This window comes from Gavia stellata, chromosome 28 (genome assembly GCF_030936135.1).
Source record: "Gavia stellata isolate bGavSte3 chromosome 28, bGavSte3.hap2, whole genome shotgun sequence".
Lineage (NCBI taxonomy): Eukaryota > Metazoa > Chordata > Aves > Gaviiformes > Gaviidae > Gavia > Gavia stellata.
Window position 1 is genome coordinate 806,176 of NC_082621.1, and position 23,389 is coordinate 829,564.

The 23,389-nt window shown below is 60.5% G+C and overlaps 2 protein-coding genes across 6 annotated transcripts in view; one reads left to right on the plus strand and one right to left on the minus strand.

The window, feature by feature from the left end:
- The window catches only part of ZNF385C (zinc finger protein 385C), an 89,339-nt gene extending 71,821 nt beyond the window's left edge, over positions 1-17,518 (plus strand). Inside the window, exons 5-11 of the mRNA XM_059830151.1 lie at positions 5,537-5,679; positions 10,661-10,771; positions 13,103-13,274; positions 14,079-14,423; positions 16,025-16,212; positions 16,436-16,549; positions 17,294-17,518. Coding sequence (XP_059686134.1) covers positions 5,537-5,679; positions 10,661-10,771; positions 13,103-13,274; positions 14,079-14,423; positions 16,025-16,212; positions 16,436-16,549; positions 17,294-17,518 — 1,298 coding nt within the window. The remainder of the gene's footprint in view (positions 1-5,536; positions 5,680-10,660; positions 10,772-13,102; positions 13,275-14,078; positions 14,424-16,024; positions 16,213-16,435; positions 16,550-17,293) is intronic.
- A 3,627-nt stretch (positions 17,519-21,145) lies between these two features.
- On the minus strand, positions 21,146-23,098 carry NKIRAS2 (NFKB inhibitor interacting Ras like 2). Of its 5 annotated transcripts, none has more exons than XM_059830484.1 (4): positions 22,643-22,784; positions 22,142-22,383; positions 21,656-21,740; positions 21,146-21,306 (listed from the first exon to the last, which is right to left on the minus strand). In XM_059830484.1, exons 1-4 carry the CDS (start codon positions 22,734-22,736, stop codon positions 21,179-21,181), a joined length of 549 nt encoding a protein of 182 aa, XP_059686467.1. In that variant the 5' UTR covers positions 22,737-22,784; the 3' UTR covers positions 21,146-21,178. The 5 variants fall into 5 exon arrangements, with proteins under 5 accessions (XP_059686467.1, XP_059686472.1, XP_059686471.1 ...); XM_059830489.1 differs by adding an exon at positions 23,070-23,098 and having other exon boundaries at positions 21,264-21,740; positions 22,643-22,769; XM_059830486.1 differs by lacking the exon at positions 21,146-21,306 and having other exon boundaries at positions 21,603-21,740; positions 22,142-22,208; positions 22,306-22,383.
- Positions 23,099-23,389: the final 291 nt, after the last annotated feature.

The window sequence follows — 23,389 nt, forward strand, 5'->3', positions numbered from 1 at the left end:
AGCATCGTGTCGGTTTAATACTGAGCACCGGGTCCTCCCGCAGGATTCAGCTCCGCTCCTTCCCTGGGTAAGTTGACGCCATCCTGCAGGCACAGCATCTGTGTCCAGCAAGATTTGACCCCAACGTCCATAACGCTGACAGTCTCCGTTGGTCCCGTGAGGTTGCCTCTGGCTGGGACTTGTGCTGCAGCAATATGGAAGGGCCATGGGGGGGGCTTGGGCTCGCTGCTTCCCCTTCTCCAGAGCGAGCAGCCACTGCCGGTGGCGGGTGGACCATCCTCCGCCCCAGCCCTGGCTTGCGGAGCCGCTGCAGAGCAGCCTGGGTGGCTGGAGGGGTCGCACAGCCATGGGAGCAGTACTCACTGGCACAGCTGCCTCCCCTGCTGGGGTCCCCCCATTGCTCCAAGGGGCGGTTGGCTGTCTGTCCAACCCAAAGGGTACCATGCCCCCATGTCGGATGCACGGACGGGGTGTTCAGGGGTCCCTGGCGGTGTCTCGTGGGCTCCCGTGGGCATGCTGTGCCCTGCAGCTGCGGTGGAGGCAAGGGAAGCCGGGATTTCTGTCCTCGGGGCTGGTGGCAGGTGACCGCTGATGGCCCGGAGTCTGTGTCCTTCGGCTGATCCGTAAGGTGGAGATGCTGGTTTGATGGCAAGTGTGGTGTGAAGGCTGCTCGCTCACAAGCATCCCCCGGTTCGGGTTTGTGGTTCTCGGTGTGCCTTTGTCCTGCAAGCTGGGCTTCGCTGCGGGCTGCTTTCTGTCCAAACCGTGCGCGTAGAGGAGGCGGCTGTGGCTGTCGAAAGCTGGAAATAGGAGGATTTAGCAGGGTGGTGCTCACCACATGCCCTGTCCTCGCATTCCCAGGGAGGCTGGGAACCGGTGTCGGCACCAGAGCAGGTTGCGCAGTGCAGCTCTGTAGCCCCCGGGGAGGGGCTTGGCCCTTCCTTTCCGTTGGGCTCCGCTGGCGCTGGGCGGGATGGAGGGGCTGCGCTCGGCCAAGGCCGGTCCTGCTGCAGGGACCGCTGTGGCCACGGGGCAAACCCACCGTGCCTGGGCAGCCGCAGCATCGCTGTCTCCAGGGCCAACAGATCTGCTGCTCTGCGGTCCAGGTCGGGTGTGCTGTGTCTGGTTGCTCTGGGAGGCTGAGGCAGGGCAATCTGCTAATTACTGACATTCCTAAAGCCGGAGCTGGAGGCACTGGGGGTGGTCCGGACCCCGAGCAGTGCTGGGCCTGCTCCGCTGCTGCGGTCGTGGTCCGGCATTGTGACTGGGTGTTGCTCCTCGTCTCCTGCCGGCAGCCTTTGGCGTCGGGGAGCGCACAGACGTGTTTCCCAGAGAGTCTCCTGGAAATAGCTGGAGTGAATTCAGCCCGTGCTTGGCCAGAGACAAAAGCTCTAAAGCCCTGGGTAAGGAATTTGAGACACCACCAAAATCTGCTGAGAACACCTACCAAATGGGAGGTAGCCAGACTGCTTCTGTGTGAATAAACAGCTCCCGTCTCCATCTGTCCTGTGCAGACTCTGCACCAGATGCTCTTGCGAGGCGGAGATGGGTCCTTGGCAGATTCTCATGTCGGCATGAAAACCCACAGCGTTGTCCCTGCCGCTTTCAAAGGTGTTTCTTGGAGGTTCACACATACATGGCATTACAGCACAACAGTTGCTCTCATCTGCCTCGCAGGGGACCTGGGAGAAAACCTGCTGCAGACGTGTGTGTCGTTGCTGTGCGGAGCAAAGAGGTGGGGGGGACAGGCTGGGGACGGCCACCAGGCACGGTCCTGGGTGGGCTTGGTTAAATGAAGGACTGAAACATGTCTTTAAATTCCAAGGGACCCCTCTGAGAGTCGTGTGCCTGCGGGCCAGGAGCTGGGCTGAGCTTCGGAGGGCTGGGAAGGGGCTGAGCTGATGGCTTGGAGCTGAGCCCCAGGCAGGAGATGTGCGGCACTGCGGCGGTGTCGCCATGTAGTTTGGCATGTTTTGGTCAGGGCTGGATGCTCAGTTAAGAACAGTCGTGCACCCTCCCTGCAGAGCTGGGGGGTGAAGGGAACCCCCCAGGCTGCAGCGGCTCAGACCTGACCATCGCTCAGGGTCTAATTCAGCGGCTCGGCAGGGAGGATGGCCCCGCGCAGTGGGGACGGGCACAGTGACCCACCTCTGTGGCCTCCAGCTGGGTGGCACATGCCGAGAGCCTGGCTGGGGCGTGGGGCAGAGCCTGCGGTGCCCTTGGTGCTTGTGCCAGGAGCAAGGGGCTCCTGCGCTGCCCTCCTTGTACCAGCCTTTCCAAATGCTTCCTGGAGCCTTGAGCACGTCCCGGAAGGACCCCCGGGGCCGACACCGCGGTGCCAGAGCAGTCGTGTTTGCTGCAGAGGTGGGAGCTCCTCTGCCAAAATGGGGAGAGAGACAAAGACAGGGCTGTGGCAGTCCTGCTCCAGAGCTGCAGACCGAGCATCTGGGGATGCCATTCCCAGCAAAGCCCGCCCTGCCGGTGGCCGTGCCCATCACCTCGGGTAAGGTCGTGTCATTCTATACAGACCTGGGGGCCCTGCCACTCTCCCCAGAGCAAATCCCCTTAATTGAATGTCTAATTAATACCTAAAAATACAGCCCACAGCTGCTGCCGGAATCTGCCCTGCAGCAAAGGTAAGGCAGGAGCCGCAGCGGTGCAGCCCCGTAACCTTGGGAGAGTGGCCCAAGAGCATTGTGTGGTGCCCCGTGCCCTGGTGGGGTGCTGCAGCGTGCCGGGGCGGCTCGCTCCTCACCGGGGAGCAATGCTGGCACTGGGGCTGCGTCTGCACTGCTCGTCTGCCCGCTCCCTGCATGGGGTGCTTATGCTGTTGTGATCATCTGAGGTTCAGGCAAACCTAAGCTGACGATGACTTTGTCCCTGGGCCATGTGGCTGCTGTCCTGTTTCCCCTCTGGGGAACAGCGAGCTGCGCCGGCTGCAGCTCGTCCCTTCTGCAGCGAGTGCTGGCTTTCCTCCTTTTGCCAGCTGCAGGTGTGTGGCCGCTCCTTGCGGGGTGCCTGAACGATGATGATGCTGTTGGAGGCTTTCAGCCCTTCTCCTGCTCGTGGGGATCTTGTCTACTTCAGTGGCAGAACCGGGAGGGAAAGGTCCTGCCCCCTCCGTGGGGTCCCGTCTCGGTTGGGGTTTCTGGGCTCTCTCCTAATGGCCTGGTTTACCCCTGGACTGCAGACCCAGCCCCGAAATACGTTTAATCCACAAATTTGGGCTCAAGGACATGCCAAAGCGGCTTGGCATATCACATCCTTGCTGTGTCAGTGGGCAGCAGCTGCCGCGGGCAGTGGCCATCCCCGGGAGCCCGTGTCCCTCCCCAGCATCCCGGGGCCACGTGCCGGCCCGGCGCAGGAGCTGCTCCCCGGGGAGCAAACTGCGGGGCCGCGCAGCAGCAGCCAGGTTTCGCCGGCGCAGCAGCATTAGCTGAGCCGCAAACTCCCTTTATTCGGCTGATGATGATGGGGGCAGAGGTGTTCGCCTGCCCTCTTGTTCCTCCCAGTGCTAGATGTAAAATATAGGTATTTTTAAGGCCAGTGCAGTCAGTGCAAAGCGTACTGACAAAGGCAAGTGGAAACCTGTGCAATCCGGCCCCAAATGCCTTTGTTGCAACCGCAGCTCTTGCGCAGGGTCATGGCTGCGTGTGCAGGCTGGGGAGTCCCTGGGGGCCGGCTCCCCGGGCACCGGCCCTGCCATCTCAGATGATTTGATGCAGAAATACTGTTTCACGCCTCAGAAGGTTAATTATGCATCGTTCACCCATTTCTGCTTGCTTTTGCTCCCTCCCTGATCGCTGTTGCTATAATTTTATTTATTTATTTTTAAACAGTTTCACAGATTTCCCTTCTGGGTGACTCTGGAATTAACTCGATCAATGCACGCCTGATGAAGCAAAATGTAATTTCTCCCCGGAGTCAGGCCTGACTCAGGGATGGCTCCGGTGCCGCTGAAGAGCCGCCTGTGTGCGCTCTCCCAGAAAGAGGTCGTTGCTGCCCGCAGGGCCCGCGCGGCGAGCGCTCGCTGCTCAAATTCAGAAAATCTTTCAAACTTTGAATTTCAGATTTGTATCTCAGCTCCTGCACCAGCCTGGTTTCTGCCAGTGGAGGGTCGGGTGTAGAGCAAAAAGCAAAGCACTGCGGGAGAGCAGCACCAACCCGCTGCTGGACCGGGGTCCTCGTCCTGCCCAGCTGGTGTCGGGGCGCAGGGGGGCTGGAGGGGGGCGAGCGCCTCGGCACTGTCCCAAAGCGGCACCGGTGATTACGGCTCCCGGTCAGTGTTTCTGCTGGGGGAGCACCCGACCCCCTCGGGCACGAGGCTCTCCTGCTGTTCTCAGTGCCGGGGGGGCAGTGGGCTGGGGTAATGCTGCACCGGGGCAGCCCGGCTCCACGACCGCCTTTGAGGTGCAAAAGAACCCAGAAATAACATAAAGAAGGAACATTGACCATGTCCTTGTGCCAGGCGGCGGGACAGGGCTGCCGAGGTGGGCTGGAGGAGGTGTGAAGCCATGCGAGATGCGAATGGGCTTTTCTGGCTCGCAGCGTTTTGAAACGTTTTCTTGTTTATTGTATTTTATTTGTTTGCTTGTTTATTTTAACTTTTCCCCCCTCCTCGCTCTCAGAGCGTGCATGGGCGCAGGAGCCCAGCCTGGGCCCTCCACGGGTCAGAGGACGCTTTCCCAGCGGGGGGAAAACCGCTGCCCTTGGGCTGCTGAGCGGGACGCAGTGCTGGGACGGGGAGTGGGCTGGAGACAGAGCAGAGCCCCTCTGTTCAGCCTTCCCGCCTTCCCAGGGGTGTTTTCTTTTTAAACAGAAAATTATTAATAACTCCAAGCTATTTTTAAATCGCCCGCCAGAGCTTGCGGTTAGTTTGCGGGGGATGATGCGAGGCAGGCGGCAGCGCCTGGCCGGGAGCGGGCGGCTCCAGTGCCGGGGTCGCTGTGGGGGAGCCCGTCCCTGGGGGTTTCCACCCAAAATACCCGTGGAGGGGCAGAGCTGAGGCACCCGCACAGCTTGGATGGTCCCAGGGGCACCCAAAATTCAACACCTTGGTAAAGCTGGGGCGGTGCTGGGGCAGGGGCTGCTCAGCCCTCTGCCCCCCACTCAGCACTCGCAGGGGTGCTCGGGGCTGGGGCGCTCCCTCGGCTGCTGCCAGCAGCCAAAAAAGCACCGGCCCCGGTAAGGAGGAGTCCCCATGGCGCTGGTGTGGGAGAGCCCAGGGAAGGGGCTGTTTCCCTGGGGGAGGTTTTGACGCCTTTCAGAGGGTTCAAAGCGAACTCCTGCGCGTGCCAACGCTCTGATGCGGAGATGGAGACGGCTGCATTCAGCTTTGAACCGGGATGCATTCAGCTTTGAACCGGGATGCTGGTTTTGAGCCTGAAAGGCAGAGGGGTGCCCAGGGCCACCCGGGGCTGGGACCCTTCGCTGAAGAGGGTCCGGAGCCCGTGGCAGATGGCCCCGTGTGCCGTGTCCCCCCACTGCGAGCAGGGCCACCAACGCTAATGCTGCTCTTTCCCCTCTGCCTGCCCAGGTCCCTCCGGACACAGCAGCCCCCTCTTAGCATCGTTGCCTATCCCTGGCCGTCCCCTTCATCCCCCCTTGGACATCAAGCACTTTCTGACCTTCAGGCTCAACGGAACGTCACCGCTCAACCTCTTCCCCAACTTCAACACGGTGAGTCCCCGGGGGTGGGTGGGCATCGGCTGCCGGACCCCTCTTCCCCCGCAGCAGTCCCTCTTTTACATGGCACCACTCCTCGAACCCCGCCAGATAATTTCTGGCTAAATTACCAGGGTCTTTGGCTGCTGGCCTCTAGTGCAACACGCCTGCCCTGCCCTTAGCTCGGAGTGGTTCCTGCCCAGCCATCACCCTTATAAACGAGAATTTAAGAGATGGTTCATTTTAACCAAGATCAATTGGGTTTTGCTCCTGGAATCAATAGTAATAAAGTAGCTCTGGAGAGCAGTTCATTAGTTGAAAAATAAATAAAGAAAAGGCAAGAAAGAGAGAGAAGGCGTATGAAGATACAAGCAGTGTGGCTGGTGCTGCGTGGCTGCAGGTGTCGGGTGAGCCTGGTCGCTGTGGGACTTCCACCGCCCAGTTGGGCTCAAGGTTGGGGACCTTGATCTACTGGACCGAGTACTTGGGTTATGCAATTAAACGTGTCTCTCTAGAGATGTTCTGTTACACATCTAAATTGACACGGATGCGGCCAAAGACATACGACAGCGTCTGGGGCATGAAACGGCTTTTTCCCTGCTCTGTGCCACTCTCCCCAGGCTGGTCTCAGCCCGGCTGGGGTCTCCATCCATCCGGGCACTGCCCCGCGCTCTTGCCGATGGGAGGGATGGGATCCGCTCCAGGAGCCTCACTCTTGCCTTGCTTTGGGTCCCTGCCCCGGTGCTTCAGCCGCCTGGGATTCCCCTGGGACCCGGCTCCTGGCATCGCTGAGGAGCAGGTTTTGCTCTGCCGAGGGGCAGTGACGGAGCGGAGCGGGACTCGGGGCTGCTCCCCTGCTACCCCCCCGCAGAGGCAGGGTGGACGTTTCTGCATTTGGTAAATGCCCGTTTTTTCCCTCATGAGCCTGGAAATGGGACTTTCCTGAGCTCCCTCCCCGCTCGCTCGCTGGCCTTTTGTAAGTGGCTTTGAGATTAAACGTGCTCGGAAGGTGCAAATTATCGCTGAGATCTTCAAAGACGGCGGTAGAAATTAACTACAGGATTCCTGTTGCTGTTGAATGGGATTCAGACGACTAACTCCTTTAAGCTCTTTTGAAATCCCAGCTCTAGCCTGTCTCTCCCCTGTGCTAACAAGCAGAAACACAGGAGACGATGATTTTTTTTTTATGCCATTAACGTTGCTGCTCTTTGTCTGGGCTCCTTTTTTTAGTCGCTGGAGTCAGTAGCTAACTTGAACCAGACCCTGGTATTTGTTCTGCTTGGCTCCCGCGTGCCCCTGCCTTGGCATGTGTTCTCCAGAGCTGTGTTGCTTTAAAAAAAAAAAAAAGTAATTTGGAAAATGAATCTCTTGCACTTGCTGGAGCTGCACAGCCCCGTCGTGCTGCTTCTGCGCTTGGTGGGGACTTGTCTGCCCCAGAGGATGAGTCGGACATGGGGATGGAGATGCTGGAGGAGGCTGTCCCGGCTGTACGGGCACCTTGAATTAATTGCTCTGAGCTCAGACCCGAGTCCGGCATGTGACGTTAGCTGAGCGAAGCCAGGCCTGACCGTCCGGGGGTGGGAGCTGCCCCTTCGGGATGCGTTTGTGCTGGAGAGGCGGCTGAGGCAGGGGTTGCGAGGGCTCAGCGTTGTGCCCGAGCGGGCGGCTCTGCAGGGAGCCGGAGCAGAGTCCCCATCCTCGGACGATGCCGGGCTCGAGCATCGCTCTGCCTGGAGCGTGGCTGGCAGCTCCTCGTTTCTCTGCCCAAGTGACCGTGATGCCGGGTCAGACTCTGCCTGGCAGCTGAGCCGCAGGGGTGGTTTGGGAGAGTGGGAGGGGGCATCAGTCAGGGTATTTTACTTTTTGAGAGAGCTGCCGTATCTGGGTTGCTATAAAAAGAAATCAGAGGGTTTGCCTTTGCTTACCCAGCGTTGCTGGTGATGCTGTGCAGGATTCGGCGTTGCCCTGCAGAGCAGGAGCTGTTTGCAACTGCTCAGCAGAACACTTTGCACTTTGAGCAGGTCACAAGGCTCTCATGAACCCAGCAGATGTTTTGCTCTGGATGAGCGAAACCTTTCCAAGCTGAGTTCTCCTGCCACTTAAAACAACAACAACAGGGGGAAAAAATCCTAACGCAACACAGAAGGTGTGTTTCATGCTCGAAAGACCCTTTCCAGCTCTTGGGACGCTGCAAATCCCCAGGACCCGGCAGCGCCTTGCAAAACCGTGGCAGGAGACGCAATCCGAACTGATGCTGCGTCCCTGTGAATTCCCGTTTCTGACCTCGGTGGCTGGCAGGGAGCTCAGCGCAAGGATCTCTATTTATATCGGTAGGAACATCCAGGGATAAATAAAGTAATGTGAGTCGATAAGAATTGACTATAAAGCTGAGGTCTTTATTCTCCAAGTGTGCGGTGCCCAAAGCCTAACGCTGCTGTCGGGTCAGTTCTGCTGGAAACAGCCAGGAAGAGCCTCGACCCACCTGGCTGCGGGCACCGGTATGTACCACTGCGGCACAGACCCCCACCGGCCCCGGGGGAGAGCTGGGGGGTCTTTTTCATATCTGAAATAGCAGTGAGTGCATATGTTAGGAAGAAGTTGATGGTGTGTTTGTATTTGAATTTGGAGAGGAACGTGAGGGCTCTCAGGTGGCATCCGAGCTTCGGATGTGCTCAGTGCCGGGCTGGGCTTCCAGCAAAGCGCTCTGCGTGCTGCAAGCATACCGCGCTCACCGAGCGTGCTTGACAGAGCGAAGAGCGGCCGTGGCACGGGGTCACTCACCCCCCGGGCGCGCTCCCACGGGGCTGGGTGCCCAAAGCCTTTTCAGGATGCGGTGCTTGCATTTGCTTTGGGATAGCGGGAGCGGTGATGGTCACCAGAAGCACCAGCCTTGGCCGGGATGCGCAGGGCTGGGGCGAGGAGCCAGGTTTCGGGTGCACTGGCCAGCCCAGCCCTGGGGAGCTCGTGGCTCCTGTGCCTTCCTGGGGCGGTCGCAGGCAGCGCGGGTGCTCCAGCAGACACAGCTCCTCCCCATGCCACAGGGCAGAGCAACGGGGGCTTGGCGAAAGCATGGGGGTGTGAAGGCCCAGGTCGGTGCCATCGCCTTATGCCCCGGAGGACGAGGGGGCCCTTTGCTGGGGCCGCCAGCGCTGCCGCCCTGGAGTCGGTGCTTGACCGCGGCCCCGGCACCGCTGGCTTCGCTGGCAGGTTCAGGTTCAGGTTCAGGCCAGGATGGTTCCCAGCCACTTTTGCATCCTCGTGCTGGCGTCTCCCTTTCCTCGGCACCCTCCGCTGACCCCCAGCCCTGCTCCTGCCGCGGCGCTCAGGGGGCGGATGAGCCCGTGGGAGCCACCAGCCAGGCCCGGCAGCTGCAAAGGTTAGAGCCATTTTTCTTTTTCTTGCGTGGAAAAGATGGGTGTTTCTCTTGAAAACAAGTGCTGGCCCCGCTTCTGCTCGCAGACTGGCAGCGCAGGGATGCTGCCTGCAGCACGCTGCAATGTTTGTCGTCAGGGGTGGAGCAGCATCTTTGCCATCTGTAGCTTCCTCCGGGTCTCCGCCAAACCCCAAATGCCTCTTCATTTATATGCCAGATAAGTGAGTAAAATTTCATAGCAAACAGGCACTTCATTAATCACCTGCTTTTACCATTCTGCTCACTCCTGGAAAGGAATTTGGGGTCTTGATAATGGCTCTGTTGTCCAGGCATGTGCCTCGAAGACTGATGCACCTGTCTCGGCAACGAAATAGCTTTGCAGAGAAATACGATCGCCTGAAAACCCAAGGCTCTACTGACAGCAGGACTCAGATAAGATAATCTTCCTATGCCACAGGGTAGGGGAACAATACTCGCATTATAGATTATAGCCATGCTCCAACAAAGAGGTTATTCTTATTTTTCCCCCCTTAATAAATGCATTTTGTTTAAAACAATTATGGCTTTTCGAACAAGTTTGCTGCCTGGGCTGAGGAATGATGCCGAGCCCTGGGGAGAGACAGAAGCGCCGGGGGCTGTCATCAGCCTGCACGCATCTGCCTCGCCTGCAGCCCCTGCGCGCTGCCCCGCCATGAATGGGCTCGTGGAAAGACACGGCTCATTGCAGACAACCGGAGCTGTTCTGTCGCTGTGCTCATGCCCGGTGAGATACCAGGGGCTGCACAGGCTTGCAAGTCGTCAGCCTTGTAATTCGATTAGAGCAGGCAAAGTGCACACCTGACCGGCAGCGGGGCAGCCCGGAGTGGCTTTGCACGGGCACCGTGCCTCGGGCAAGCTGTGCCCACGGCTGCGGGCACCGTTGTCCCTCCTGCCCCGGCCCCTGCGTGTGCTGTGCCGTGTCCCGTGGGCAAGCAGCAGGCACGTGTGGCTCCGCTCACGCCTTCGGCTTTGCACAGGGATGCTTCAGCTCCCTGACCAAGAGCACGTGGAGGATTAATGGCCAGTTGCTCGTTCTGATCACCCCTGTCCCCTGTTTTGGTGGTTTCTGCTCCTGCTAAGTCTCTCGGAAAGCTGCCCTGGCATTGGGAGGTTGAGGGCAGCAACTGGGAGCTCAAACAGAAACCGATAATTTGCTACCCGTGACACCAGTGTCCGTGGTGGGGGGAGAGGGCCCGGGGGCACACGCAGGGGAGCATGATAGGGCTGGGGAGGATGGGGTCCGCAGTCCGTGCCCCCGCAGCGGCCTCATCCCCTCTGCCAGACCACAGCAGGCATTTGGCTCCTGCCGGTTTGGTTTTTTCAGGGATGGTTAAAAAAGGACAAGAACACGTGTCGACGCAGCGTGCGTTGCCCCGTACGGGGGGTGCCTCCATGGCAGACGGGGCTCCTCTGCTGCCCCAGCCGCTTGCTCCTTCCAGACACCAAGCATGAGCTCTGCCGGCGTTTGCAGCAGCTCCCCCGGCAAGTGTGGTGGGTGCGGGGGATCGCCGGGTCACGGTCCCGTGCTGGGACGACCATTGCGGTGTGGCACCCAGCCACCCTCTGCCTTCCCTCCCCTTCCAGATGGACCCGGTGCAGAAGGCGGTGATCAGCCACACCTTCGGCGTGCCCGCACCGCTCAAGAAGAAGCAGTTCATCTCCTGCAACATCTGCCACCTGCGCTTTAACTCTGCGGTAAGCGGGGCCGGCGCGCGGCGAGCACGGGGCTGGGCGGGCGAGTGGGTCACACAGGGTCGGTGCCAGCGCCCAGCACCTGCGGCTGAGCAGGAGCATCCCATGACAGGGGCGTCCCACGACGGGCACCGTGCGGATGCCCATCACACAGGCGGCTCCTCGGAGCTCTGCCCTCCCCGGCTCTGCGGCTGCCCCGGCTGATGTTTCCACCGACATCTCCCTGCCCCTGGGCCCAGGCGCTCCCGGGGCTGCCGTGTCCTCTGTTTGCCACGCTGGCTCTTTCTGCTCCTCGTCATTTTGTTCGGGTCTGTTCCCTGCTGCCTTGGTCTCGGTGTTTGCGCTTAAGCTGCTTTATCAGCCTGTGCAGTTCATATCTGGTCCTTGGGAGCTGAATATAATCTTCCCTGCCGTGGCTTCCCAGAGCTCTGGTGTGGCAGGTGGTTTTTTTCCCAGCCTTTCATTCTAAGTAAATCAACCACCTTGTAGAGGTGAGGAAGGAAACATTCATTGATCCCACCAGTAATGAACTGCACACATCTGATATTTTGTGAGGAAAACTGATAAAAAGGTTTGAAAGGGAATTCTCGCACAAAGCTGGCAGGAGAGGAACGGGGGTTTGCAGGCGGCGGGACTGGGAGCGGAGCGGCAAGAGCCTCCTCCGCACGGGCAGCAGCTCGGAGCCCTTCGCCTGGGCTGGCCCGCTCGTGCTGGTGCAAGTCCATCCGCCTCTCCATGCCGCTGCTGCGTGGCACGCAGGGCAGAGGCGGAGGCAGGAGCCTCCTGCGCTGAGCCCAGCCCGGGCACAGGCGTTATCTGTAGAGCTGCCAGCCCGGGAGCATCCCCTGGCCTCGGCCATCCCTTCCCGGGGGAGTGAGGCAGCGCTGAGCCCTGTACCCAGGGGAAGATGGCCCTGAGCGCAGTCTCATCTGCCGGAGCTGCCTGCGCACTCGGTGTCTGGCAGCGCGGGCTGCCGGGAGCTGCTCTCGCCTCCCCTGGGGCAGCTGTGCCTGCCCCGACGCTGCGCCCTGGCCAGGCTGGCTCTGCCTCCCGCGGAGGTGCCGTCCCAGCCTGGCCGAGCTGCATCAGCAGAGCCCGGGGCTGGCTGCTGCTCTGCCAGCAAAAGTCAGCGTTTCTGGGCTTAATTATTCCGCTCTGCAATCAAGCATCTCGGGGAAAAGCATCGCTTTCCCATTCCAAGCTGCATCCCGGCTGGAAGTGCCATGCTGGGAGAGTCCCACCACGTGTTCCCACCATCCTCGCAGGCACCCCGTGCCGCTCTGCCCATCCCTGCCTGTGTCCCCCCCAGGGTCACGTCTGCGGGAGAACGCGTCCTGGCGCAGACCCTCGCACGCCACTTGTATTTCTGCACAGAGCGGCGGCGGTGCCGGGTGACCTACTTAGGCTGCAGCCCAGCCCCATCCCAGCCCCGTTATCTGGGGGAAGTTTATTGTATTTGCTAATGAGGCCCCGCGCTCGGATGGGCCTTTCGCTTTCCCACGTACCCGGCCGTCGCTGCACAGCCCCGGACACTGTTCCCAGCCCCGGACACCGTTCCCAGCCCTTGGAAAGCCGCGGGGGGAGGGAAGGGATGCTTCTTCCTACCGAGTGCGGGAAGCCTCAGCTGGCTCTGAGAACGCCGTGCAAATTAAGCCGTGCTGCGCAGTGGTACAGTGTCTTAATTCATATTGGATTTAGTTTCCATAAATTGCTAAACTGTATTTGTTTTTGGGGACAATGTGGCATTGTCTCCAACTGCGGAGTACACAAACATTCGGGTGATTTTCTTTTGTGTACATTTTTATCAGTTTGGTGCAGGCATGAACCCATCAACGTGCACTTCATTATTCAGCGTTCACTGGGAGAAAAGATCCTGTGAATGTAAATTGCATGTTAGACACCCGTTAGTTACAATAGGAGACGTGCCCTCCCCACCAACGTACTTTTTTATTTTATTTTTACAGCTAGCAATTCATTGTACATTTCTGAAGTCATAAATTCTGCCTGAAAGCTTCTTTTAAAAGTGACTTGATGCATTTAATCAGAGCAGGGTCCTTATCTCAGCCGTGCAATGCGGTGATGTCTTAGCAAAGTGATACCTCAGCCTGAATACATTTGTGTGCAGAGCAATCTGGCGGGAGGAGGAAAGCAGCTTTGCGCTGCACCCACCTCCAAGGTGGCCCTGGAGATGAATGTCACCGGGGAAGGTGGCTGCACTGGAAGCGTGTCTGAGTGGCCACGGCCTGGGGCTGACCCCTTGACCTGTCCTCCCTGTGTCCGTCCATCTGTCCGGCCACAGCACCGACACGGCCGTCCCTGTCTCTCCCTCCCCAGAACCAGGCAGAAGCCCACTACAAGGGGCACAAGCACGCGCGGAGGCTGAAAGCCATCGAGGCCATGAAGAACAAGCAGAAGGTGGCAGGGGCTGCGGCAGTGGCTGCCAGCCGGGACGGCACAGCCGACTTCGCGCCCAGCCCCGAGGGCAGCGGGGAGCCCGGCAGCACAGGTACACGGGCAGGGGTTTCGGGAGGGTCCAGCGCCGGCAGCCCACGATGCCAGTGTGAGCAACCTGGCCGGTTCCCAGGGGTGCAGCAGCATTTGTGTTCGCAGCCCTGCCGCAGCTGCAGCATCCTGAAGAGCCTGATTAAATCCTGACCTGCAGCAGCCTCGTGTCTGAGCATCCCACCGCGGTCAGCTGCTGGTCGGGCTGAGGACGGCTGCGATTAGTGCGGCACAAATGCCATCGCAATCGTTAATAAATGAGCTTTTGTGCTCCGCTGGCATCCTCGGTGTGCCTGGCTGGGGACAGCGTCCTGGGGAAGGGGTGGCAATTCCGCCCAGGAGCCTGGGCAGCTGATGGCCCTGGGGGGAGCCTGGCCTCTGTGTGTCCCTGCAGCTGCTCAGGGGAAATGGCGGGTGTTTCCCCTGTGATTTGGTGTCTCTGGGAGATAATGGCTGCAGGGGAGGAAGCATTCCCTCCCCGAGGAGGCTCGCACATCCCCAGGGCTCTGCCCTTGCGCAGGGACGGGAGCCGGTAGGAGCCAGATCCCCCTGGATCAAGGCAGCTCCGAAGCTCACGCGGGGTTTTGTGCTGAGCCCGGCTGCCAAGAGCCGCAGATAAAAACGGGAACGGAAGAGATGTTGGGAAGAGATGTCCTCAACAGGGATGAACGTGAGCAGACGGTGCCCGAGGTGGTCTTGGGGAAGACTGGGGTGCTCTCTGAAATCCAGAAATCCCGTTCAAGCACAGAGAACTTTCCCTTTCTGCCCATTTCTTTCTTCTTTCCCCCTTTCCTTTCCCTCCCGCCAGCTCAAGCCAACGGCCTGCAGGAGCCGGAGGGTGAGTGCAGCAGCCTGGGGCTGATGCCCGGTGCCGAGGAGTCGCCCGTGGAGCTGTCGGGCAGCGTCGCCCCGCTGGGCTCCCCGCCGGCCTCGGAGCTGTCGGAGGGCACCTCAGACGCCGCCAGCGTGGCCTCCTCGGCCGCGCAGGCAGCCGAGGCGCAGGCAGCAGAGGCGCAGGCAGCCGAGTCGGGCAGCAGCGTCAGCTCGGCCCCTGAGAGCGAGAAGGAGGGGAAGAAGAGCAAACAGCACCTGTACTGTCCCACCTGCAAAGTGACCGTCAACTCCCTGTCCCAGCTGGAGGCTCACAACACCGGTAAGGGCATCGCCTGCGTGGGGGACGGGGGCACGGGCCCCTCGCAGCTCCGTCCTGGGCTCCGTGCAAAGCCCCGCCATGCCCCATCACCAAACAGCCTTGCAAGGAAACGGCGAGCATTAATGAATGTTGCTTTAATTAAAAAGGGTTAATTAAGGTGGCTTGCGAAGATAAGTGGCGGTGTTTTACCTGTGCTGCAGCTTATGGAGTGAATTTTAGCAAGGTCAAATGCTCTTTTATTGTTCGTGTCTCTTAATTAAAGACATTTTCAGAGACATTTAATCAAGTGATTGGGGGCTACTTTATATTCCATTGCAGTTTGGCTTTGAGCTGATAGCAACCTGAGTGCCAGTGCCTCTTTCAGACCCAGGATAATCCTTCCAAAAGCAGCTTGGTGGTTTGGGCTCGTGGTCGTTTTGAGAAGCCCCTTGGGAATCTAACGAGCTTCGGAGCCCAGCAGCGAGCGGTGGCTCATGGGCTGTGCGTGGCAGCCCCTCGGGGCAGGCAGGCGTCTGGGGCTGGGGAGGGTCCCCTGCAGCCTGGGGGTGGCTGGAGGGGAGGAGGGGGTGGTCGGACCCCCCCGGAGACGGCTGCGGTGCGGGGCACCCCCAGCGGGGTCTGCGGGCCCTGCAGCACCAGCTCCCGGCTCGCCCCTTTCTCTGGAGGATGCCAAACAAGGACGGGCACCCCGGTTTTAAAGGGAAGGGCCTTCTCTCCCCCAGTTCAGCAGGAACTGGGAACCAGTTCCCCCAGCCCCAGCTGCCTGCCGGCGGGGCAGCAGCAGCCGTGCACAGGGGTCAGCTCAGGACACCGCTGCGGCTTAGCTGCAAACGTGTCCTTTTGCTTTTGTCAGCTCCGGTTACAAATTTAGGAGCTGATTTGGGGAAAAAGAACAAACAAACAAACAAACAAAATGTTTGTGTGCTTGCGCTCCTCCGTGGCTGTCACACGCGCTTGGGCTCCTTGCTTAACGCCTTAAAAAATAGAATGAATTAGCGGTGGCTTAAATTACTTCCCCACCCCCATGCCGCCGTCCCAGCGCTGGCAGGGGCAGGACAGAGCGCCCTGTCCCCAGGTGTGCGGGGATTTCGGGTTCCTCCTTCCCCGCTGAGCTATTCCTGGCTCTGCAGCCGGATCCTCTCTGACCTTGGGTACAGCTCAGATGCTGCAGCATGGCGGGCGACGCGTGCCCGGCTCTGCAGACTGTGCTAACGCCCGGGGACAGGCGACAGGCTCCAGCACACGCTTAAAATAGCAGTTTCTCCGAAGGTCTGGCACATGGCGGCGGGGGGGGTCTCTGGGAAGCTGAGCGTTTCTGGTCTGCCTGCGAAGCGCAGCTGGCCACGAGAGCTTGGCAGGGTTTGGGAACGGGCTGCCGCATCCCCACCAAGAGTCCGGACTCCCAGGCAGCTCCCTGTCCCCTCTGCCTGCAAGTGCTGCCAGGCACAGGTTGGGGGGACCGAGGTCCCACAGGAGGGGGGACGCACAGCGCTGTTGGGCAGGTTGCTTGAAGAGCATCCTTCCTGCTGCCACGGCACTCGGCACAGCGCTGGGTTTGTTTGCAAAGTCAGTGTTTGCTGAGTGTCTCCTCTGCCACCCAGGTGCCAAGCACAAGTCGATGCTGGAAGGTCACAGCACCCAGATGCGGCGAGGCCGAGGCAAGCTCCTCTCCCGGGCAGGACACAAGTCCAAGCGGATTGGCAACAAGGGCAGCATCAACATCCAGAACAAGGCGTTTCACTGCCAGGTGTGCGAGATCTACGTGAACTCGGAGACCCAGCTCAAACAGGTGACAATGCCAGGCCTGGCGCGTGCCTTTCCCCTGGGAACGCAGGGGCACTGGGCGCGGGAGTGCAGACCCCTCTGCACGGGCACCGGGGGCTCGGTGGGTGGGTGCCTGACGGTCCCCTGGAGAGGGTGATGGGTGTCCCCCGTGGACCCAAGCTGCGCGGTGCCGCGGGTCTGCCCTCGCTGTCCTGGCTCCGGGTGATGCGGCTGTTTTCCTCTCCCAGCACATGAGCAGCCGGAGGCACAAAGACAGGCTGGCGGGGAAGCCGCCCAAGCCCAAGTACAGCCCCTACAACAAGCTGCAGAAGAATGCTGCCCTCGCAGTGAGTATTCTCAAGGTATCTGTCTGCCTGCAAATTACCCACCTGGTTTGCTCTCTGAAACATCGTTCGCCACGTTAGCCATCTCTTGCAATAAGAGATGCAGGGGCTTTTCTTAAAGCCTCAGTTCCCATGATCGCATCTAACCTGCTCTGCTGGGGAAGGGCGGCTGTAGTGGTGAGAGGAGTTTTGAGTCTTTATTCCTGGGAGTAACTTGTGAGTCCTCTGGCAGCAGCATTGACAACTGCAGCACTTGTGATTCTTCATCTGTTCTGCTATTTCTGAACAGGAGAGCTGTGATGGTGGGGTGCTTGGGGCTGGTACAGCCTGGTTAAACCAAGCCTAAGCGTTTGCTTGCAGAGTCGCATAGCTTAGCAGAGAGTTTGGCAGCAACAGTCATTGCAGGGCTCCAGAGGAAAGCACTGAGGCAGGGGACAGCCCAGCCAGCCACTGAGAAAGCCAGGGCAGGTCTCCGGGCCAGCACGAGGGGGCTGAGGACCTCCCTGGGGACGTCATCACACCTGGGGCAACCCTGCGTGCTCTGACCTGGGAGCAGCCAAGCCGAGGGACCGGGGCTGTGGGAGGGACTGTGTGTCGGGTCAGGGCCAAGGGCTGCGTTTACTGTGGAGACGTGCTGAGAGCTCAGCTGGAAGCGAACGTGGGCAGGGGCTGATGCGGGGCTGCCTGTCTGGCCCAGAAGTTGGGGCTGGGGGCTGTCCTGCAGCTGGGTGCCTCACGGTGTCTCCTCCTCCCTCCCCGCAGTCCAAGCTGGCTTTGCAGAAGCATCTCACCAAAACCCTGGCGACCCGCTTCCTGCCGAGCCCGCTCACTGCGGCTGCCGTCTGCGCCATGCCTGGCCCCCTCGCCCTGAGACCAGCCGCTGCCACCACCCTCTTCCAAGCCCCGATCCTCGGACCAGCCCTTTTCCGAACGCCACCAGCCCACGTCCGCACCACGCCGGGCCCCATCGTCTTCGCGCCCTACTAGAGCCACTCACCCGCCGAGGGTCCATCCGCCACGGACCAGGCTGTGCCGCGGGGGCTGCACGGTGCTCCCGGGCAGACTGCTCTTCTGGCTGGTGGGAAACCATAGGTGTAGACGTCAACCCCGGCTTCTCCTTTGCTTCTAGCGGGCTCCTGCTGGAGCAAGATACCCTGGCAGAGCCCGGCCAGCCCCGCTGTGCATCCCCGCCACTCCCCCCAGCCATGCTGGCCCTGCGCTCAGCAGAGGAGCCCGTCGCACGGCTGCGTGGCGCAGGGGAGAGGACGGTGCCCGAGTCACCAGGACCATCTTGTGTCTCGTGGCCAGGGGCTGCCTGTCCTCAGCCTGCTGGTTTCTTGTTCATCACCCTCCCAGTTACCAGACTGGAAGAAGAGGAGCTGGCTGGTCCCTGGGGGAAGGAGCATCCCTCTGGCCGGCTGGTCCCTGCCAGCCCAGTGGGAAGGGAACTGCGAGGGGAGTCTCAGCCCAGCTCTTACTGGGAGAAATAACCCCAGCACAAGCGGAAAGTTGGCAGTTCCCTCTCGGACTGGGCTGGCTGTGCCTTTGCCAGTCCCGCACTTGCCTGTGCTGGCTGGGGGTTTCTGTGCTGCCCACCAGCCCCCTGTGCCCGACAACCCCCCACGTCCCACCAGCCAAAGAGCCCCACCGCGGTGGGCACCAGCCACACTGACCGTATCTTCACTCCGAGAGCAATAGCTGAAGCCCAGGGCCGGTGCCTCCTCCCTCCGAAAGCACACTGCTCCTGCCCTGGCCCCCGAGAAGCACACAACTTGGTCATGCAGCCGGAGACGGGCTCCGCTCCAGCCCAGCAAGGATGGGAGAGCCAGGCCGCCCAGTGCGGGCTCCCCAAGGAGGGGACCCCGTGCTCGATGCCAGCTGTTTGCCTCTGTCCCAGCCACGGGGAACAGCCCTGCCCCTACCTCCTGGGAGATGCTGTGAGGCTGAATGAATGTCCTTAAAGCACTTTCGGTTCTCCAGTGAAAGGCAATGCTGCTGCTCACCCGCCATGCCTGGCCCTCCAACCCCATCCCCGTTAGGAGCTTCCAGGGAGTTACCGATGATTCCTGAAAACAAAGGTGTCCCCAGCAGCCTGGACAATCAGGTATGAAGGAGCAGGTGACACCCACAGCCTATGCCCGGCGCTCTCCCTGTGATGCTTCCATCATAGCCGGCGGAAAGCTGGGCTCCGGAAGGCCCCCGAAGCTGTAGCTCTGCTTTTCACTGTGCTCAGAAAGCCCAGCGATGACCTGGTCTGAAAACTGTAACCATGGCGCTCCGGGTTCCCAGCGCGCTGCTGTAAATAGAAATATGCAGGAAAGTTGCAACCCAAATGGACCTTACGCTGGAGTGACAACCCGTCCCGATCTATGCAATCCAGGGGGAGCAGCTCGCCCGCTGCATTTGCTGTCTGCGTTTTACTTTGGTGCTCATGCTGTCTGTACAGCCAGGAGTGGTGGTCGGAGCAGAAAAAATCAAGGCAACACTTAACTCTGTGCAGACGATTCCTTTCCTGTCCCCTGGCCCCGGGTGCTGGCTCAGAGACCTCAGCTGTGGCCCATGTTCCCTCCCAGCCCTTGGGAAGAGGCAGGTCGGTTTGTGCACCTGGGAATCCACACGCACAAGCACACATATCCAACATCTTGGCCATAAGCAACACCTGGATTTCAGGAGGATTTTGCCCAGAGTGCTCCACTGATGCTCAGGACAGGGTCCTGGCAATGGGAGGTGAACAGGAACCGGCCAACTCAGGCATCTGAAATGCTTCTGCTTCCCAGAGCTGGAGCCTCAGGTGAGGGCAGAAAACCTGCACAGAGGGAGCAGGGCGGCACAGAGCCATACGCCTGCGTCTGGAGGGCCCATTTCTTGCGCCATGGGCAACACTGACCCACGGTGCCACTGCTGCACTCCTGCCACAGAGGAGAGGAGTGCCAGGGAGCCCCTGGGTATGGATTCATCTGCTCAGGGCATCTCCCCTCCACCCCAGGGAAGAAGGGAAGTGGAAAGAGGGCACCAGCAGAAGAACAGCGAGCTTGTATGAAAGGCTGGAGGTAGAGACAAGCGAAAGGTCCTACAGTGGTGGTGGGAGATGTAGCTCAGAAAGCAGCTGAGGGAAGGACGGCTCCCAGCAGCAATGGCTTTGACAGGGACAGGGAGATGGACCCACAGCCCAAGGGACACGTGCAGCCTGGACCCCGCATCCCACAGGACTGAGCCTGTGCTGGCTGGGGCCCGCAGGCGGCAGGAGGGACACAGCTCCGACAGCGTCGAAGTGCCAAGCAGCCCGTGGTCAGCCCGGCTCCAGCTCTCTCCCTGCTCATCTCACTGTGCTCTTCCCCAGGCTGCCTCGCCGGTCACTCCCAGCCCTGGCCACAGCAGAGAAGGGCAGCGTGTCCCCTCCTGCAATGTGCCCACCAGCCTCAGGAGCATGGGGAGCCGGGAGCAGCCGGCTGTGGCTGCGCTCCAGCCTGCAGGAGCCACTTGGCACTGGTGGGTTGTTCCCCTGCATTTTGTTCTAAAGAGCCTGTGCTGGAGCCAGCAGTGGCTGCTTCCGTCACCCCTCCACCAGTGGAGTCCTAATACACTCCTACACTTGGCACTTTAACCCCTTGAAAGCCATTCCTTCTGATAACAATAATACTGCAATGAGCTGCGTAAGAACACCCTCCCTCTGTTGCATCCCCCGCCTCCAGAAACCCTCCCTGCTCCCGTGCTATCCAAAGCATTTACTGCCTTTGACTTAGCATATGCTGTTCTAGGTAGTAGGGCATAGTCCATAGCGCTCAATAACGTGTGCCCCTCTGTAAATAACCTTGGAGTGATGTGAAGAGTTTGATTCAAAAACAACAAAAAACCCCCACAAAAATGGAATAAACAGACTCTAGGGACTTGGCCAGTACCCCTCCTGTAATGTTCATTGTATATTTTTTTGATGTACTATAACTGTTGGGAAAAAAAAAAAAAGGAAAATATTTTGATAATTGAATCTCATCGCTTTATTGTGTTACTCAGTAAATAAAAGGAACAAGTATAAACAAGCCAGGGCTTTCTCGTAATTTTTTTTTTTTCCTAGATCCAGACTAGCTGAAGGGAACACGTGTTGCTGGGCAGGACCGCGACACCTTTCCCTGTCTTATGGTGGTTCTGAGAGGAGAGTCAGCACCGTCACAGATGGGCAGCAAGAGCTGCCACAGTCCTAAGCATCAGGGTGTACAGGCTAAGCACAGTCCCAGCTTCTCCAAGGTCATGACTGAGTCTGCACTCAGGAAGAGGAGGGCTGCAGCGTGGTGGATGTGGGCACCCTGCCCTCAATAACAGCATCTTTTCCTGCTCTGCGCTATGCATTCGCTGGGGCAGGATGACTGAATATTTCTGCACGTAAAGGAGCAGCGGGCACTGCCAGGTAAGGGGCAATCTGCCGGGGAACACTGCAGCACCGCAGAGCCAGCTGGGGTAGGACAAGGGAGAGTTGCTCTGACAGTGGCTGGGCTGGAGGCAGGGCCAGCAAATGGGCTCTTCTCACATGGTATCAGCAAATAAAAACCAGAGCAGCTGGAGAGAGAGCGGGACTCGTTTCCTCTGGCCCTGCTGTGCTCAGCCGTGGAGCTGATCCCCACCTGCTGGCCAGCCCCATGCTGTGCCTCCCCTCTAGCAGCGTAGGACCCTCCAGTCTGCCAGCCTGCGCCCACAGAGCAGAGGGGCGTCACTCCGCAAATCCTGGCTTTCCTGTAGCACCTCCAACATCCGCAGGGGCTGGGCAGCAACCAGAGCGGTCCCTGTCCCAGTGCAGGGAGATGAGTTACCCTTCTCATCCTCAAAGACCATCCCCAGCCCTGGGATGCCTGTTCCTCATGCCACCGTGCTTCCTGCAGGCTCCACGGCACCAAACAGGCTCAGCAGGAGGTATGTGCAAGGGAAGTAGGGAGGTGAGGAAGAGGAGGTGGCAATGGAAGGGAAGGGAACACAAGGTTCAGCCATCTATGGATCCGCTGCCCTTGTTCTTGCGACTCAAGGGAAAAGCAGACTTGCTTTGTGGCTGTGTCATCTTACTGGCCAGGTAGATGAATGGCTCGATCAGCGTACGCCGGTCAGCCACAGACACCTCCCACAGCTTCACTTTCTCACCCTTGGCCCAGTGCTGGGCTGCGTCATGGTCCACCCGGCGCTGCTCCTGCAGGTCACACTTGTTGCCCAAAACCACGATGGTGACCTGTTCAAAAAAGGGTGAGAAGAATCCCTGAAGGTACCAAACACAGAGCTAAACGGTGCTGCCTGGTTCTGCCTCAAAGACCCTCGGTGCCAGGCCCAGTCCTGCAGCTAATTGCCCCTCTGTACTAAGGCTTTTTAAAACACCACATTCCCCAGCGCTCCCTTCTGGCAGCTGTTTGGGTTTGTGTGTCTCAAACCAGCCCCAAAGTGGAAGTGCCTGTTGAGCACTTGCACACTCAGAAAGCATCCCAGGACAGTAGCTGGTTACAACCGAGAGTCTGATGGAACAGGGACCCCTGTCACCATCTTATGACAAGCTAGAGGAAAGGAGAGTTCTGGGGTGAGAACCTGAAGAAGGGAAGCAGATCCCGTTCTGCAGGCCCTTTCTCCTGGGGTACTCACCTCTTTCTTGTCTTTGGACTTGTCAATCTCCTTCTTGAGGAGCTCCACCCGCTTGAAGGACTCCTTGCTGTCAGTGCTGTAGACCAGCACGTAGCCGTCCGTGCAGGAGAAGCAGTGCTTGGGCAGCTCCAGGCCGTCCCGCAGGCCCCGTGTGTCATAGAAGCGCACCTGCTCACGCACCCCCCGGTCTGTCTCAATGGAGCCCACGTAAATGTCCTCCTGGGTCTCGATCATCTCAGAGCCTGCCAGAGAGGCGGGCAGGGGAGACATGGGTACCCTGGCCGGGGAGCCGGCCCTGGCACAACCCGGAGAACTGTCCTGCCGGGTGGCCTGTGGCAGGACAGCGAGTCTCTCCTCCATCCCCACCGCCAGCGTGTTTAGGGGGTCTCCAGGTACAGCCTTGCCTCCTGCTCCCCGCCTGCAGCACGGGGCTGTCCGGCAGCCAGCAGAGCAGCCAGGCAGGCCCCTGCCAGGCTCCCTCCCCGTCCCCCGCAGACTCACCAACCACATGGTTCCCGTACAGAAGCTGCTCCAGGATCGAGGTTTTCCCGACGGAGGCCTGGCCGCACACAACCACCTTGCAGCTCTTCCCCATGCTGCCTCACCGAGGGCGGCCGGAGGAATCCGCCTGCGAAGCACGGCTGTCAGGGGAGGGCTGCGGGGCCGGGGGGCGGCCAGCGCTGCTCGGCGCGGGCACCCGCGGCCCAGGCCGGGCGCGGACGGGGACAGGGGCCTGAGGGGACGCCGGAGGCCCAGCCCGCAGCTGCCAGGCCCCGGGCGGGGGACGCGGCTGTGCCCGCCGCCGGCCCGGGCTTCAGGGGCGAATCGGACCCGAGGGCGGCCTGCGGGACCGCCCACAACGGGCCGCCCGGGGCAGCGCTGCGGCCGGGCCGGGCCGGGCCGGGCCGAGGGGCGGGCGGGGTCTCACCTGCGCGGCGGCGGCGGCGGAAGGGGCGCGGCGAGGCCCGGCGGGCCCGCAGCGCCCTCTGTTGGCGGGCGGACCGGGGCCTGCCGGGACCCCCGGGCCGCGGTGACGGCGGGCGAGGGGCCGGGCCGGGCCCCGCCCCGGTGCCTCCGCCGGCTGCCCGGGCCCGTCCCCGGCCTCCCCATGGCGGGCGGGCCCCGGGGCCGCCCCGCCCCGGGCGAGCGCCACTCTTGCCGGCCCGCGCGCCGCCGCCGTTTCCAGCGGAAGCCCCGCCCCTTCCGGCGCTGCGCCCGCCCCGCCGCCCGTCCCGAGCCCGGCCCGGC

Coding starts and splice junctions, on each gene's coding strand:
- NKIRAS2 (XM_059830489.1), bottom strand. CDS start 22,736: ATGGGGAAGAGCTGCAAGGTGGTTGTGTGCGGCCAGGCCTCCGTCGGG. Junction 22,384..22,642: donor GTACGGGAACCATGTGGTTG/GTGAGTCTGCGG, acceptor CCTCTCTGGCAG/GCTCTGAGATGATCGAGACC. Junction 21,741..22,141: donor AGTCCAAAGACAAGAAAGAG/GTGAGTACCCCA, acceptor TTTTTTGAACAG/GTCACCATCGTGGTTTTGGG.